Raw genomic sequence first — 18,489 nt, forward strand, 5'->3', positions numbered from 1 at the left:
CATGAGGCCTTCTCCCGCTCTCAAGACAGTCTTAGTTTTTCTCGGTCGGATCGCCGGCAGGGAGGGACTAATCTATCACGGATTGATTGCTTCTATGTGGGCGACAGGTTCGGGGAGCGTGGAGGCTCTGTTGGCATTCTCGCTGGCACCTCTTTTTCAGACCATGCGCCAGTTATTTTTACACTTGAGGGAGGACACGGGAGACCAGCTTGCAGTTGAGGATCCTAGAGAGGATACTTACAGATCCCAGTCTTTCTGAGGACATTGAGAGGATATGGCATGATAGCCAGAGCTCTGACCTGGATGCAGCACGCCAGTGTGCCCAGGGACTCATCGAGCTCAGCTCTTTTTTGCACGCTGTAGCCTTGACACGGCTGGGAGAGACACGAGAGCGGGAGCGTCGCTTGAGACGTAGCCTTGCTTCGCTCGAGCGCCTTCAGGAGCAGCAGCCTACATGTGAGTGGGTGGCGTCCCAGCTGAGCCAGGCACGCCAGGAGGTTAGAGAGGCAGAGGAGCAGAGACATGAGTTCTACTATCATCGCCAGGCCTCTCAGTGGACGTAGCTCGGTGATAGATTGACTGGGGAGTTCTTTGAGATTACTGGACCCCGCTATGCTCGAGCAGGAGTACGCCAGCTCAGGAGGCAGGACGGATCGTTAGCCCCACTGAGCCCGGGGAGATTAGAGCCATTGCCATTGAGTTCTATAGAGACTTGCTTTCAGCGGAGCCAGCCACAGAGGCACGTGATGCTTGCAGACAGACTGTGTGGGCCCATGTGCAGAGGAGGGTAACAGATCGTATGCGCACAGTTCTGGGTGAGCCTCTTTCAGAGGATGAGCTTGTTGTGGCTTTGAGGGTCCTTCCGCGCCATAGTTGCCCTGGGGAGGACGGATTGACGCCTGCCTTTTTTATGCGCTATTGGGACCTTTTGGGGCCAGGCCTCCGCAGGGGCTTTTAGTATGTTCTGGACACTAGGGTGATGCCACAGAGCTTTTCAGAGGGCTTGATCTTTCTTATCCCCAAGGGGAAGGGAGTGTCAGATGATATTCGGCATTGGAGACCTATTACGATCCTCAATACTGTCTACAAGGTCCTGGCAAAGGCCTTGAGTTTGAGGATCCAGCCCTTCCTTGGGGAGCTGATTCATGCTACCCAGACAGGATTCGTCAAGGAGCACAGTATCCTTGACAACATTTTCACCTTCTGGGAGGTGACGGCCCGAGCTAGATTTCTCGGTGAGGACCTGGTCGTGATGCTTCTCGATTTTGAGAAGGCATACGATAGAGTCGATTGGGGTTTCTTAGAGGGCACTATGCTTCGCCTGGGTTTTGAGCCAGTCTGGATTCGAGGAGTGGCGGCTCTATATTCCACAGCTCGTAGCCAGGTGCTGATGGCAGGAGAACGGGGGCCGAGTTTTGAGTTGACCAGATCAGTCCGTCAGGGGTGCCCTCTCACCCCGTTTCTTTTTCTCTTCTTTGCTGAGGCTATGAGCATGTATCTGATAGCAGAGGAGGTTGGTTTGAGAGGACTCCAGCTCCCAGTCCGGGGTGAGGACCTGCTCAATTCTGAGTTTGCTGATGACACGGGATTGTTTTTGCATGGCCAGGAGGCCAATCTTCAGAGGGCAGAGCAGTCGCTACAGGTTTTTGGTGCAGCTTCGGGAGCATTGATCAATTGGCGCAAGACAGTGGCCTTTTGGATCAGTAGCGCTCCCGCTCCGGCATGGAGCCCAGACCCGGGTTTTAGATGGATTCCTCCTGGCATAGCAGTGCGGTATTTGGGATGCCAGATTGGACTTGATTTGTCACCTGAGCAGCAGATCGCCCCGCTTCTTCTGAGCATTCGGAAGAAGCTTTTGTATTGGAGTACAGCTCGGCTATCCTTGGCTGGGAGGGTGGTGGTGACAAATCAGGTGCTTTTAGCGACCATGTGGTACATCACGTCTTGCTGGATCTTCTCGAGCTCCTGCATCAACCAGGTACAGAGGCTGATCAGGAACTTTCTTTGGTCTGGGCGGGATGGTCAACCAGCCCGGGCTAAGGTTGCTTGGGCAGTTATTACTTTTTCGCAGGCCCAGGGGGGCTTGGGCATTATAGATCCAGTTGATCAGAGTAGAGCCTTATTGGGGAAGCTTATTGTTCGGGGGCTGCTTCCAGGCGCTGAGCCTTGGAAGGAGCTTCTTTTTCAGCGACTGCAGGCTAGGGCCCCCTCAGCAGGGGGCACTTGGGCACCAGAGATACGATGGATCTTCATAGAGATGAGGAGGACAGGCCTCAGTAGAGGATGGGAGGACCGATTTGCCTTGAGCATCCTACGAGCTTGGGAGCTGCTGAGACCGAGGCTTTCTCAGAGACCTCCTACTTGTGATGAGGAGCAGGCCAGACAGCCGCTCATCTGGAGCCCCACAGTACGCATAGAGCAGGGTCATATGCTGGGTTCTCGGCCTCGTCTAGCCTGAGGACCATTGGCGGCGGCAGGCCCAGCACGCACTTTTTGAGACTGGCAGGCCTTCTGCAGTCTCCCAGAGGAGATCCAGGTGGAGAGGCTGAGTCACTTCAGAGGGGGGCTGATTATGAGGGATGACATTCAGGAGGCACTCACTAAGGAGTGGTTCACGCCTTTCGAGCTAGCGGCCCCACGGTGGATGGGAGCCTTTACACAGTTGGAGATCCTAATTGCTGTCAGAGCTTGCACTGAGGATGGTAGATGCCTCTACTATGAGATCCAGGATGAGGGCAGACTGCAGAGAGTGGAGGCGGAGTCGCCTTTGGTTGCAGAGTGCATCTTTCAGAGCATACGGGTAGTGGCCGCCGCTTCCCGGAAGTGGCATATTGATCCAGACCCTGCAGATGTGGACTCTGATTGGCGCATATGGGCATATGTTGCGCGCCCCTTGGCCCGGCTCCAGTGGGACCCTGGCGAGTACGAGTGGCATGATCCTTATGCATCCCCCGAGGCCACAGAGAGATCACCTTTTTCCAGTACACTGTTCGGTTGGGGAGGCATATTTTGACTGCGAGGAGGATGGTCTCTCCAGCTGCATCAGAGCATTGGCGGCTACAGGGACTCTCACAGGAGTTCCTGGAGGATTTTTGGACCAGGCTCTGGGCTAGTCGACAGGCACGCAGGATCTCGACTTTCCAGTGGCTGGTTGCCCACAGGGGCTTTGCAGTTGGCACCTGGCTTATCTACAATGGTCTTCCGGCAGCCTGCGTCCGATGCGGCCACCCATTGGAGACACAGAGACACTGCCTATGGGACTGTCCACAGGCGCAGCAGATTTGGCTGAGGATGCTGCGCATTTTGGCCCCCCTCTCTCCAGAGGGCATGTATACGTGGGGTGCCGCTGCTTGGTCGACTTCGTCAGGGCCTGCTCTGGGATACGAGACGGAGAGGACAGCCAGGCCATTAGATTCATTAGGGGCCAGCCTCGCCTTGTTCCTTCACCGGATTTCTCGTCCGCCGACGGCTGGACGCAGGAAAGGGATCTACGATGGGAGCTCCTTAGCAACCTCACCATCTGGTTCACCTGGAGAGCCCGGTGTTTCAGGGCCTTTGAGGGGAGATTGGAGCCACCAGCAAAGACTGTTCGGGGGATTTGGCAGGAGTTGATCCACACCCTGCGAGGACAGTATGACCGCATCTGGGGCGACTCAGATGTGGTGATCTTGCGGCGCCAGGCCTTTCACACCACTTGGCGCAGCCCCTTCTATACCCTACACGCGGGTACCCCCCGCTAGCATTACAGGCCACCTGTTTGGATTTCCCCCCCTCCTATTTTATGATATAGCCTCTCAGTTATTTGTACTGATATTTGTACTTTTTTGCACCTAGGGAGAGTCTCCCTAGCTGCCTTGATTGGATCTCTGCTCTGCCTTCTTATGAGCAAGAGAGTTTTTGTAGCCCAGCGGGCGTTTTTTTTATAACTAATGAAAGGATCTTTTCTCGGAAAAAAAAAGGCTTATTTGATGCTGGTGTTTATACCTGTGCCAAATCCCTCAACTTTTCATTCCACTGGACTCAAGGTGAAGCAGGCCCACCGAGTGTCCGCCTTTGTAATCACGTCCTCCGTTCTGCCACTATCAAACAATACAAGAATCTGTTAACCACCAATGTAACCAAAACACTCGAGTAGCTTATTGTGCTCATACTCTTGGTCCTGGTTGAGTCCCAATATGGCATGAAACTTTTCCGTTTTCGAAATGAAACAGTTTTTGAAACGCTCAAAATGGAGAGGTTTCATTGAGGAGAATTCGAATGGCCTCTAAAACGTGTGGGTCAAAAAATAGCAAAATTTTAGAGAAGTACTCATAACAATTTTACATTTCACAGTGAATGCTTTCTTTTCCCAGGATTAGTTAAAAACAGCAGCCATTGGTTAAGTGTACATGCTCAAAACCTCATAAGGGGTGGTTCCCTCCATGCTTGGCCACTCTTGGGGGGAAACGTCCTCATACAGGGGCCGGGGGCTAATGCCACACCAGCGGCTTGTAATGCCAAGTGATCTCGCTGGCCTATTCAGAGAGAGATGTGCCCTGGCACCATCTGCACAAGGCGGTCTTGCACCTGCAATCCAATCGGCATTGAAGCTTCCCCCATTGTCTGCGGACAATATGAATGATTGATGTCAATCCAAATGGAATGGATGGACTCAACTTGGGCGGTTGGTTTTGTGTGCGAGTGTCCTTAATGGCCTCGCTGCAATGGGCCCGCCATATATGCCATTCAGCTATGTTGCTAATGATCTCCCATCTCTGACTAGTCCCCGGAGACCAGGGCTTCGACGATTTATCGAGAGTGTGTACTGTATCAATCCTGCAGTAAGAGAGTCGGATAGCTCGTCCTCCTCCTTCCACCTCATAGGAAAGAGCAAGGCCATTGGCCTCAATCACCCAGATTATCCGTCCACAGTATCACATGAGTGGCATCAATCCCTAGCATATGCAACTGCCATGGACGTCAGTCCAATAAACATACATAATCAGAAAACACGGGTGGACCAATTGGGTGGCCAATGGTGACAATTCACTGGATGCCAAGCCGGGGTGAGTGTAGAGCCTACCTAAAAACCCCACGACTTGTGCCAGTTGATTTGCGCTCTTGATGCACAACAAAAGATCTCAATTGCCTCTGCGAATCTCTGGAGATTCCCCACATCTCCAGATAAGTATGCTGTTGTGTTATCTGCAAACCCAAGTCTAGCAGATCCTCCTGAATACGGATGGGAAACTGCTCATGGCCTTGGTGACAAATAGGAAGAGGTATGGTGCCAGTGGACAGCCCAGCCGGAGTGAGCGAGAGGGAAATTTGTCACCTTGGCCTCCATGAATGAGAACCTGACTGTGAGAGGCTGAGTAGAGGCCTGAAACACCGGAAGGGTGTGGGGGGGGGGGTGCAAGGAGGGGAGGAGCCGTGCACAGGCGGAAGGGGCTGGGGGAGGGGTGTGCAAGCTGAAGGAGGGGGTGCAGACGGAAGATGGCGAGAAGAGGCGGCAGCGAAGGGAGGGGGCAGGCAGCACAGATGTTCACAGAGGGGACAGCTTGCATTCAGGGTTGGAGTTTATTAGCAAGCGTGCGGGAGCTGGAGCGCCCCCCCCCCCCCCCCCCCCCCCCCCCCCCCCCCCCAAGTTCCTTGGACATAAAATATTCCTCCTGCTGCCGACACCATCTGGTAGGTCCATCATTTTCTGGCCAATAGGAACCCTGGTCCACAACCATGCCTTCCCTGCCTAAGATAGTTGCTGAAGCTCCAAAATCTAGTCTTTTAATCTGCTGCAAATCAGGGATTAGCATGTCCATGTGCATGCACAGGACATCACCATTCCTAATCATCAATTTAATCATATTAAAAGATGTTAGGGAATTTGATTTGTCTTTCTGTTTTATAAGCTGTTTTGGGTTAGGTATGGAAATTATGAAGTTTGACCAAGTTTTTGTAAGTAATGAGAATGGAGGATTTCAAGAAAGCAAGTCAAGGGGCATGTGCATCAGAACCATTGGACAATATACCATTTGTCTCAACGATGTCATAGTAGGAGAACACCCTGTTCTATACCCATAGCAGCCGATGGTTTTGTTTGTCCTTAGAAGCCCAAACTTCTATTGCAACTTCAAATTAAGGGCACGAAGGTGCCTGAATTGAGGATTTGTGAGCTAAAAGTCGTTGAGCTGATCTAAGGTGTGACTATGCCTCATGGTAAGAAGTTGAAAATGAGTACAATCCTGTGGGGGTACATGGCATAATTATGAGATAGCAGCAGACGAACTCTGCTTTTCTTCTCTTTCTTTGGTAAGGAAGAAAGTGTTTCCTGCTATTCTGTGTGGGATATTGAGACTCATGTGATTTTTTACCATGTTGCAGGTTTTGTCTGATAAGCTACCAGAGCTGCTCGACTTTCACAAGGACCTTGCTCACTTGGAAGAGGCATCCAAGGTAAAGACTGCATTAAGTATGTTATGTAGCTTTGGTTTGACAATCTGGTGTTGTGTGCTGGTGATCTTGTCTCAAAGCTAGCTAATACACTTACATTCCTGTCACCAGGTTCAATTGAAGTTTGTCGCTGAAGAGATGCAAGCAGTGAGTAAAAGTTTGGGAAAGGTAGAGCAGGAGCTCACAGCTTCAGGGAACGATGATTTCATTTCGGAAGGTTTTCAAAAGGTTTACAATGTTCATATGACAAATAACATCTGCAACTTCAGATGCCATCCGATACATTCTGACTTCCATTTGTTATGGTTATGCAGAATTTGAAAACCTTTCTCAATATGGTGGAGGCTGATGTGCGCTCACTCACATCCTTGTATTCTGAAGTGGTATACTTTCTCTATGATGCCCTGCATTTCTTCACTAACTTTACTTCTTTATGGAAAAGTATGGTGTTCTCAACTCTAATCAGAAAATGATCACAGGGGAGAAATGCTGATGCATTGGCACATTATTTTGGTGAAGATCCTGCACGCTGCCCATTTGAACAAGGTATGACATCCTCTGTTTCTCAAATTTGGAATAGCAGGTCCCAGATGCAGTGAGGTTCCTTAGGAATTCATAGGATCATCAATAACACTGGATAGTTTGGGCAGAAAGTGTGTGTCTAGATGAGCTCTTGGTTAAGCTAGCTCAAAGCAGCTTATGTTTGGCAAATTTCATGCAATATCAAAATAGTCTCAGGGATGGATTAATTAGGTTAGGTTTAGGTTTTGAGCGTTTGTTTATATAAAGCTAATGATTTTTGCACATTTGTCTTAGTCGTGTCTTTTCTCCTCTGATTGCTATCAGATTCATGGCCAGCAATGTACATTCAAATTTTTAATATGCATAGTGGCATTATTACATGAAAACAATAAAAAACTGACAACTACATATGGCAAAGGTGTTATGAAAAGAGTGCAAAATTCAAGTGTGAAGTGCGACGAGTAAGTGGTATCTTCATGTATCCTTGTGTGATTAAGAAAATGGACAGCCACACATTGATACATTCATGTAGCCTCTGGTCATGAGCCTCAGCAGTAAGTGCCTCCAGGTCAAGGAAAGGTGGTGAATTGTAGCATGTCGACTCTAGATCCAGGCTACTGTCTTTTCCTCTGTGGGTGGATTGCTTGGTGTTGGGCTTAGGTGTTTGGTGACTATCATGCGGGCAGCAACCTCTATCCTTACTCGTGTAGCTGGCTTCGGGACTGATGTGCAAAAGGTCTCTAAAGGCTGTACATTATTCTGGGATAGCTTAGGTTTGTTCCGGCGGCCCCAAATTGATGTCCTGCCGACCTTGCTTTTTGTTATCCTTTACATGAATGAGAGAGAGAGAGAGAGAGAGAGAGAGAGAGAGAGAGAGAGAGCAAAGTTATATTAAACGTCTCCTAAAGACCCGATGGGTCTATGAAACCAAAGTGATACATTGTTATCCATTAAAAAAAACAAGTACAAATAACATAGCTCTTTGAAAGTAGAGGCTGATACAACGATCATCATGGGGAAGTACATGGGGTATAAGCACTAGTACAAGAGACTCTCATCATCGAGTACATGAGAATATGAAGCATGTGGGGCACATCATCTTCCAGTAGAGGGTACACCTCTCTCAAGTATATCGAGCATGGGGTTACAGAGTATGGCCAAGAGGTCCCCTTCTGTCACAGTACGTGGGAAGGTGGTGTGATGACAGTGCAGCATGTCCTAGATCTGGAGCTGATGGAGGATCGTGGTTGGTGTCCTGTGGGCTGGGGACATTGGGTACGTTGAAGCGCACAAGCCCATTTTGACGTGACTCCTTGGGGATGGGACAGAGCTGAGGCATCCTGTGGTGGGCACACAGATTCCACTATGCCGACATCCTCTCTTTGGGCCAGGAAGAAATTGGTGATGGTCGGCTAGCAGCTGGCAAGGAAGGAGTGGTGGTTGTGGCCGACACTCCCTTAGGAGTGTATCTTTGTGTCTGGGAAGCTCCAGTAGGAAAAGTCCCAAGCAGTGCTGGTTGGAGGATACCTGTAGTAGCTGGCCAATCGCGATCCGCATGGCATGTGACATGTGAATACTCACGTAGCCTGGCAGCTGAATGAGCCATCCTCTGTGAGCCTAAGGAAATGACCTCTGTAGAAGTGCATCTTTGGTGGGAGCTCCGAAGGTGCAATCCATGTGCTGTGTATGTGGAGGCTAAGAGAGAGAGAGAGAGAGAGAGAGAGAGATTAGATCAGATTAGATTAGGTATTATCATCACTGGGGGCCATATATGCCCATGGGACCAAATTTCGTTACAAAGCATATAATTCTCCTTTCAAATGAAAGGGTTTCAGGGGGTGTAAGTTGACTACTTACTGTTGGGGTAAAGGCATTATGCCCACCCTTATAGTGTGTACAAGCCCATAAGTTATAGTACATAGTACACTTAGTACTTTTAATGTACTAAGTGCACTATGTGTACTAGTGCAATATACATGTGTGATAGGGGAGTCACACACTCATTCCCATGAGTTGACTTATCCCCACAACTCTCTCTCTCTCTCTCTCTCTTGTTCTCTCTGTGTATGTCTCCCACACATGAATCTCTAACCCTAATTTCATCTCTCCCATTCAACTGGTATCAGAGCCTTAAGCTTAACTCAGGAGTGGAACAGTCGTACTGTCGTGCTGAATTCTGAAGGTGCTGGTCGTACCCTGATTTGGTCGCCTTTCTCTGCCCAGCCAACAGGAGCCAACAGGCTTGTGCTGCTCCCAGCCATTCAGGCGCAGCCTATCAAACAGCGTGTCAGGCGCCTACAGCAGCCAGCCCCAGCCAGATAGCGCTGCCCCATCACCCAAGTCAAGACGTGGAAACAGTCGCAGCAGCCAAGGCAGACGGGCGTCAACAGCAGCGCTAATCGTGTAGCGCTGCTAGGCGGAGACGGCGAAGGCAGCATAGCGGGCGTCCATCGAATACTAGGCCAGCGCATTCAACTGACTCCCTTGGTGCTAGGCGAAACAGGCGGACACGTAGGCTGATTGCTGGGCGTGAGCGAAGGCGAGCATTGGGCGTAGGCTGACTGCTGGGCGTGAGCGAAGGCAAGCTTTGGTCGACGGCTTGCTATTAGCCGAGTGGCGTTCAGCAGCGAGCGCATAGGCTAGACAGGCTGCGGACCAGAACCAGTATAGGCTGCGTACCAGAACCAGTCGCATACTTGGTATCAATGCTTGTCATTTCGGCAGATTTCGTCTCCTCGACGTAGCGGGCCCCCCTTCGCCCTCCCGCATCTTCGTGTTCAAAGGAGTACTAGTCTTCTTCCCCCCGTCCATATTGAACCCCCGTCAAAGGTTTGCCACCGACATCACTGGCGCTAGAGGGAGGGCATGAACCTCCGCCTTACCAGCGCAGGTCTATCCGCCTCACCAGCGCAGGAGCTCGCTCATAGAAATATGAAAACCCCAACTATTCAGCGATGTCACCCTAAGACGATGGCAGAGCCTCTATGGGGTCGCAGAAGGGGTAGACTGGCTTGCTAGAATTAGCGAGCCTTCGATCAAGGTTGACTTCGATCAAGGTTGAGATCGACAGCTTGGCTCCTTGCTCCTTCAGGCGCTCCGATGCATTCAAAGTGGGGCTTTGGAACTGAGCTCCTCAACTATTGCCCACCTGCACAAAACAGCAGCAGCATCATCACCCCCTTTTCCTACAACAACAACATTCAGCCTGCAAATTGTAGAAAATCAGAAAATTAAGAGGTATTTGCCTTCAATTTTGGAAATTTCTTATCATTTCAATCAATTGAGCAGGTACAGGTGCCAAATTGCTCAATTTTTGAGCAAAATTGGCAAAATTGGGTGACATTGGTCACAATCAGGATCAATTTGCACAAAATTGGATGTCGAAATTTGGGGCTTTTGATGTATTTGTGCAATTAAGCAGTCATACATGCTGTATGATGTGAGAAATCGCACATTCGGGCAAAATTGCAACAAATTGCAGTGCAAATCAAGGGACTTTTGTGCCGATTTGGTTGATTTGCATGCAGGCACTCGCATTTGATGCTTTGGGCAACGTGTTGATGCCTGACAAGCACTCAATGTGCCTGTAAATCAAGGGGCTTTCATGTATTGGATGTATATGTGGCCAGGGGGAAGCATCGCGAAGACTCTAGATGCCTTCATGTGCGTCAATGTACCATGTATGATCAGCAATTGATCTTAAATCAAGGGGCTTTTCAAGATTTTATGCTTGTTAAGCTTGGCAAAGCAGCAGGCAAGACTTTTATGCCTTGAATCCTCAGAAATCAGCTTGCAGTCAAGGGGCTTTTGCCCAATTTCTGTTCGGAACTGTTGTATGCAGTGTACGGGACTGTAAAAGTCTGATTTTCACTCATTTGGACAGCCAGGAGAGCATTTATTGCTACTGTACTTGCTGGTACAGATTTGGTACAGCTTTGTACAAGTTTTGGCATGGCTGTACACTGATTTGAGTGAGGAAAAGGTTCAATTTCAGCTGCTGTACTTGTCGGTACAGGTTTGGTACATCATTTATGAGCAATTGGTACTGTTGTACAGTACTTTGGAAGGGCAATAGAGCACATTTAAGGTGCTGTCCAAAATCTGCAGCAACCAGATTTTGGTGATTTCATCACATAAAGTGGGAGAAAAGTTGCATTTGTGCTTCCGCAGTGGGAGATAAAGCTTGGGAGCACAACTGTGAGCACTTTGTGTGCTTTTGGTACAGTGTTTGCACATTTTGCAGGGAGTCAGGCATTGACAGGTTGCATATTGCTATGGCAACCACAGGTGAGAGCTCTTCATTGCTTCACATCAAGAAGCTTGAAGGCTCACATAACTATGATATTTGGCAAACCCAGTGCTACAATGTGTTGCTCCAGAAGAAGCAGCACAAGCCTATCAAAGAAAGGGGTGTAAAGCCCGCTTCTCTTACTGTTGAAGAGTGGGAAGATATGGATGAGCTGGCAAGATCCACCATCATGTTGTCTGTGTCAGACACTTTACTTTTCAGCATTCGTGAAGAGAAGACAGCTTGGGGAATGTGGCAAAGATTGCAGGACTTGTATGCCCAGCAAAGTGCCTCAAGCAAAGTGTATTGGTTGAAGAAACTCATAGGCCTTCAGATGAAGGAAGGGGCTTCTATGACAGCCCATCTAAATGAGTTTAATGGTATTGTCAGCCAGGTCATTAATCAAAAGTTGGCAATGGACGACGAGTTCAAAGCCACTTTTCTCTTATGCACTTTGCCAGAGAGTTGGAACACATTCAGGACAGCCACTAGCAATTCGCATGCTATGCTGTCATATGCAGATGTTGAGGGTGCTCTTCTTCAAGAAGAGATGAACAGGAAAAACAACTCTGTTGGAAAGTCCAATGCAATGAATGCACGTGGGAGATCCCAGCAAAGGGGAAAAAGCCAAGAACGGGGAAGGAGCAAGTCTCGCTCCAAAAAGGACTTGGAATGCCATTATTGTGGCAAGAAGGGACACATTAAAAAGCAATGCTACAAATGGAAAAATGATCAAAAGGAAAAGGGAAAAGGCAAAGACAAAGACAAAGATGAAGCCAAAGATGTAAAGCCAAAGGGCAAAAGTGGAGTCAAGATTGAAGAAATCAATGTGTCACATGCAGGTGACAGTGAGGATGAGGTCCTATTTACGTCTTCACTTGATGCCCATTCACTTCTTACAGGTGGTCATGGTATGCACTCATGGATCATTGATTCAGGTGCCTCCTTTCATGTCACAGGTTGCAGAGACTTGTTTGTCAGGTATACTGCTGGCAATGAAGGAGTGGTTTATTTGGGTGATAACCATGCATGCAAGATTCTTGGCAGAGGTGATGTGAGGCTTGTGTTTTCAGATGGCTCACAGCTTATGCTCCATGATGTCAGGCATGTGCCTGAGATCAAGAAGAATTTGCTTTCTACTGGACAGCTTGATGATGCTGATTATGTTACCACATTTGGTCGTGGAAAGTGGAAGATTAGTAAGGGCTCACTGGTTGTTGCCAGAGGCTCTAAGGTGGACACTCTTTACTTTATGCATGCAGATGTTTGTCACCATGCTAATGTAAATGCAATGGGACACATGAGTGTCAAGGGAATGAAGCAATTGTCTCGTTTGGGTTACTTGCCTTCTCTAAAGTTTTCAAGTTTTCAGTTTTGTGAGCATTGTATATATGGCAGGTAACTCCAGTGCCCCCACAAGAAAGCTCTTGGACAGAAAGATGCTCAGTTAGAGCTTGTGCATACAGATGTATGTGAGATGCCTCAGCTTTCTTTGGGAGGGGCAAAATATTTTGTGTCTTTTATTGATGATGCCACACGCAAGGTTTGGGTTTATCCTCTTCGTTTGAAGAGTGATACATTCTCAATGTTTGAGAAGTTTGTTGCTCTTGTTGAGAATCAAACTGGCAAAACACTGAAGGCTTTGCGTTCCGACAATGGTGGAGAGTATATGTCCAAACAGTTTCAGGACTTTTGTGATGCTAAAGGCATCAAGAGGGAGCTCTCTACTCCATATGATCCTCCACAAAACGGGACAGCAGAGAGGATGAACAGGACCATTCAAGAAAAGGTCCGTTCTATGTTGTCACATGCTGCATAACCTCATGGTTTTTGGGCTGAAGCTGTTATGACAGCCGTTCATCTTATAAACAGGTCACCTAACACGAGGCTTGGTGGGAAAGTGCCAGAGGAAGTATGGACAGGGAAGCCTCCGTCATACAAGCACTTGAGAGTGTTTGGTTGCGTTGCGTACGTGCACATACGCAGGGAAATGCGCACCAAACTTGATCCTAAGTCTCACAAATGCATATTCCTAGGATATGGTGACAGAGGTGAAATGGGGTATAGACTTTGGGATCCCGTGAATAGAAAGATCATACGCAGCAATGATGTCATTTTTGATGAAACATGCATGTATAAGGAGCCTGCAAGGCAACAGGAGCCTAGCAGAGTCATCTTTGATGATGATGGACATCATGGACAACAACAAAGGGCTGTAAATCAGCCATTACAGCAGCAAAACCAGCCCTTAAATGGTGCTGAAAATGGTCCAAATGGACAGCCAGAAATGGCAGAAGATATCCCTATGGATATACCACAGTTAGAGGAAATACCGGGCATGATATTTCAGCCTTATGGCATGGAACAGGAGCCACCAATGGGTGATATGCAGGCTGGACAGCAACCTGCAAATGATGGTCATTGGGTACGGAGGTCCACAAGACCCTCCAGAGCCCCTGACAAGTTTGTTCCAGGGGTTGACTACTTGATGCTTACTGACTGTGGGGAGCCCTCATGTTATAAGGAGGCTTTATAGAGGGCAGACAAAGCTCTATGGGAGCGTGCCATGAAGTCAGAGATGGATTCTCTGCACAAAAATGGAACATGGAAGTTGGTGCATTTGCCTGCAGGCAAGAAGGTTTTGCCATGCAAGTGGGTTTACAGGCTCAAAGTTGCACCAGATGCAAAGCCAAGATACAAAGCCAGGTTAGTGGCTAAGGGCTTCAAGCAGGAATATGGTGTGGACTTTGAGGAGATCTTCTCTCCAGTGATCAAAATGACCACACTTAGAGCTGTGTTAGCTTTGGTTGCACATGATGATCTGGACTTGATTCAGATGGATGTGAAGACTGCTTTTCTTCACGGTGATCTCCATGAGGAGATATATATGCAACAGCCAGAGGGTTATGCAGTAAGTGGAAAGGAGAAGCTTGTATGCAAGCTGAAAAAGAGTCTTTATGGGCTCAAACAGGCACCAAGAGAATGGTATCATAAATTTGATACATTCATGAAATCTCAGAAATTCAGGAGAAGTGACATAGATCACTGCTTGTACACCAAGAAAGCTTTGGATGGCAGTCTATTGATCCTCATCTTGTATGTTGATGATATGTTGATTGCCGGGAAATCTCGTAAGGAGATGGATGCCTTGAAGCAGAGGCTGCATCAAACCTTTGATATGAAGGATTTAGGTGATGCAAATCACATTTTGGGTATGCGGATACTTCGGGACAGAAATCAGCATGTGTTGTATTTGTCTCAGAAGGAATACATTGGCAAAGTTTTGCAGAGGTTCAATATGGACGGGGGGAAGAAGACTAATACTCCTTTGCCTCCATATGTGAAACTCAGTGCTATGGACAGCCCACAGTCAGATAGAGACAGGGCTGATATGGCCAAGGTTCCGTATGCTTCAGCTTGTGGCAGTCTCATGTATGCCATGGTTGCTACTAGGCCGGACATTGCATTTGCAGTGGGAGTGGTTTCTAGATACATGGCCAAACCTGGCAAGAAGCATTGGGAAGCAGTGAAAGGTGTCATGAGATACCTGAAGGGCACACAGGATATGTGCATTTGCTTTGGCAAACAAGATGCATTAGTGCATGGTTACACGGATTCGGATTATGCCGGTCATCCAGATAACCGGAAGTCTACTACCGGTTATGTGTTTACATTCACAGGAGGTGCTGTGTCATGGATATCCAGGATGCAAAAGTGCACTGCCTTATCTACTACAGAGGCCGAGTATATTGCAGCCACAGAGGCTTGCAAGGAGGCATTATGGCTATCTCGGTTAGTGGTTGATTTGGGTTATACAGGGGATATTCCATTGTTGCATTGTGACAATCAGAGTGCCATCCAGTTGGCAAAGAACCCTGTCTTTCATGCAAAGACGAAGCATGTGGATGTGAAGTATCACTTCATCAGAGAGGTGATAGATAACAAGCAAATTCAGCTTGTTAAAATTCATACGGATGACAACCCGGCTGATCTGTTGACAAAGAGTTTGCCTCCGGAGCGGTTTGCTCATTGCAGACACTTGATGGGCATTGGATGAGGCCAGTTTCAGCCTTGATATGGCCTTGTATATTATTATGTACATGCTGATTTTTTCTTTTCCTTTCCTTAAGGGCACTTTGCCTTTAAGTGGGAGGTTGTTGAGGTAAAGGCATTATGCCCACCCTTATAGTGTGTACAAGCCCATAAGTTATAGTACATAGTACACTTAGTACTTTTAATGTACTAAGTGCACTATGTGTACTAGTGCAATATACATGTGTGATAGGGGAGTCACACACTCATTCCCATGAGTTGACTTATCCCCACAACTCTCTCTCTCTCTCTCTCTCTTGTTCTCTCTGTGTATGTCTCCCACACATGAATCTCTAACCCTAATTTCATCTCTCCCATTCACTTACAAGGTGTTGTCTAAGATCCAAAAGCTCGTTCGGAGAGAGAGAAAGATTATTTAACATCTATGAAAGACCTAAAGAGTCTTTGAGACCAAAAAGATGCTACATGTGATCCATGAGTAAATTGTATGTCAAGACAACATGAAAAACACAAAAAGAAGCTGCCGAAAGAAAATACAGGGCCAACATACTACGTAGGCCTTGTGTGTACAATAGAGTAGAACCTCAGGTGTCTGGACCATAGTTATGGGAAACATGGAACGGAAACGGATTTTATTTCCAACTGGGAAACGGAAACACCACGTCACCTTAAGTTATATATATATGTGTGTGTGTGTGTATATATATATATATGTGTGTGTGTGTGTGTGTGTGTGTGTGTGTGTGTGTGTACACACACACACATATATATACACACACAACATATGTATATATATGTGTGTGTGTGTGTGTGTGTGTGTGTGTGTGTGTGTGTGTGTGTCCATATATATATATATATATATACGCGCGTGTGTGTGTGTGTGTGTGTGTGTGTGTGTGTTCCAGGCTGTCCCCTTTCCACTTCTTTGTTGCAAGATTGGAAACAGGTTTTATCCTCACTTAAATGGTCTCCTGATAATGAGCATTCTTCCAACTCTTTACGGCATGAAAGTCTCCATTGGAGTGCTGTTTTTATCACTCCATTAGCTCTTCAGGAGCCCATCAGAGCTTACAATCTTATGAAGCTGGGCATAAGGAAGGTGGAAGATGTGATCAATGATCAGGGACATTTTTTATCATTCCCGGAGGCATCTCGTAGATACTCACTGGGTATGCATCATAGATTCATCTGGAGGAAGCTTGGTCATTTGTTACATCCGTTCCTCCCTGTTCCTCCTCTTGCTCAAAGGGACAGACTAAGGGATTGGACTTTGCAATCTTCAGTTTCTGCTAATCATCCTCTCCCTCTTCATGCTTTGGCTTCTATGAAGGTCTACAGGTCTATTTTGCCACGCCCTTGGATTGCAACTCATGCCAACTCCCTTTGGCATCTGCACAAATCTCTTTCTTGGTGGAGGTGTAATCTTAAACTACTATGGGCAAGTAAATTACCTTTACAACAAAGGTTATTTTTATGGAGATGCATGGTTGGTAGGTTATTTTTATGGAGATGCATGGTTGGTGCGCTTTCAGTGGGAGTTAAATTAGTCAAGAGAGGGATGCTTTCTTGGGTCAGCCACTGTCTCATTCATATGAGTCCTTTAGATCCTCACTGAGGCAGTCTTTGTATGATGCCTGTCACGAGGGTGATCTTCATGTCTCTTGCATAGAACTTTTTTACTACTGTTTTTAAGTTCTAGGGTTTAGACATCCTCTTTATGTCAAACCCCTTTGTACATTTATGATATAATGCAATTTCAACTGGTTTTACCAAAAAAACAAAAAAAAAAGTGTGTGTGTCTATATATACATACATACATACATATGTGTGCGTGTGTGTGTGTGTGTAAGAGAAAGATGATGCATCAGCATGGCAACGGCCTAAAAAGCCAATCCATGCAAAACCCCATGTGGCCCCCACTCGTAACTAGACCACTTGAATACCCTCTAATGGTCAATCTAGTCGCTCTACTGAAATTAGTGGTGTGGGAAGGCTATGGGGCCTGGGCTGTGGTCGTTAAAGAGGGTCCGTTCTTTGCCAATAACATTTATGATGTGGGTAATGTTTCAATGGGCTTTGAGGTTCTTGTCCCCTCACATGGTGATGCAGGGAGTCAGGCACCTACGCAAATGGAATCATGAGTTTCTTAATCCTTCATCATTTCCATATTATATACCATTGAAATGCATTAGCTTTAACATACAGAGCCTCTGCGACCCCAATAAATGGAGGCTCTTTTGGGCATATGTAAATAGTATGCAACCGCATGTAGTGTGTGTGCAAGAACACAATCAACACCTGTTTGCTGGTAGAAATGGTGCTTTCTCGGGGTATCAGATTTTTTATACCAACAAAAGCAACTTTTTGGGTACTTTCATCATGGTTAAACACGACTTGCAGCCATGTGTCGCATACAATGACTCACATGGACGGTGGATGGTGGTGCAGTGTCTCATTATTGGCGAGGTTTACGAGTTTGCTAGTGTATATGCTTCACAGACATCGCTTCGTAGAGTGGAACTTTGGCGCTCCATCCGGTGTTACCCATGGGTTACAAATGCGTTTTTCGCAGGGGATTTCAATAACTCACCTAGCCATGAGGATAACTCCTCACATCGTTCCCATATGTTGCGGGCTGAGCAAGCAGAATGGCATAGTATGATTGAGGGTTTGCATGCTTTGGATCTCTGGAGATGGCTCATGCCAGACACTCCTGGATTCACATTTCAGCATAATGCTCAGTCGCACTATTTTGCCCGTCTTGATCGATGGTATGTTGTCTGATGGCACGTGGACTTCTACTAAGCAACAGCTTGCGGAAATATGTCACTCTCATTTTAGGGATTTGTTTGCCCGTCCTATGCCACTTACACAGGATGCATTGGCTACTCGCGCTATGCTTTTGGATGAGGTTACACCGATCCTATCACTCGATGAGGCACAGGACTTGGAAGAGTCCTTTACGGAGGAAGAACTACAGGCTGCACTTAGAGGTTTGGGCAAATGGAAGTCTCCCGGGTGGGATGGTTTGACGGTTGAATTCTTTCGCACATTTTGGCCGGAATTGAAGCTTCCATTGCTATGCATGATTAATCAATGTTGGCGTGACGACATGTTGCCTCATTGTTGAAAGGAAGGCTTGTTGCAATTGCTCCCAAAAAAGCAACTCTATGAGAATTTAGGTGACTGGAGACCCA

The 18,489-nt window shown here is 47.3% G+C and overlaps 1 protein-coding gene across 3 annotated transcripts in view; it reads left to right on the forward strand.

Annotated features, from left to right (window-relative positions):
* Positions 1 to 18,489, forward strand: part of LOC147634819 (formin-like protein 3) — a 33,452-nt gene that overhangs the window by 10,033 nt on the left and 4,930 nt on the right. For all 3 annotated transcript variants that reach the window (XM_086804007.1, XM_086804005.1, XM_086804006.1), the window contains 4 exons: positions 6,361 to 6,432; positions 6,541 to 6,657; positions 6,744 to 6,812; positions 6,909 to 6,975. In XM_086804007.1, the coding sequence (XP_086660133.1) occupies positions 6,361 to 6,432; positions 6,541 to 6,657; positions 6,744 to 6,812; positions 6,909 to 6,975 (325 nt within the window). The remainder of the gene's footprint in view (positions 1 to 6,360; positions 6,433 to 6,540; positions 6,658 to 6,743; positions 6,813 to 6,908; positions 6,976 to 18,489) is intronic.

Source organism: Cibotium barometz, chromosome 10 (assembly GCF_041138505.1).
Source record: "Cibotium barometz isolate CiBa-2024 chromosome 10, ASM4113850v1, whole genome shotgun sequence".
In the NCBI taxonomy this organism is placed as follows: Eukaryota; Viridiplantae; Streptophyta; class Polypodiopsida; order Cyatheales; family Cibotiaceae; genus Cibotium; species Cibotium barometz.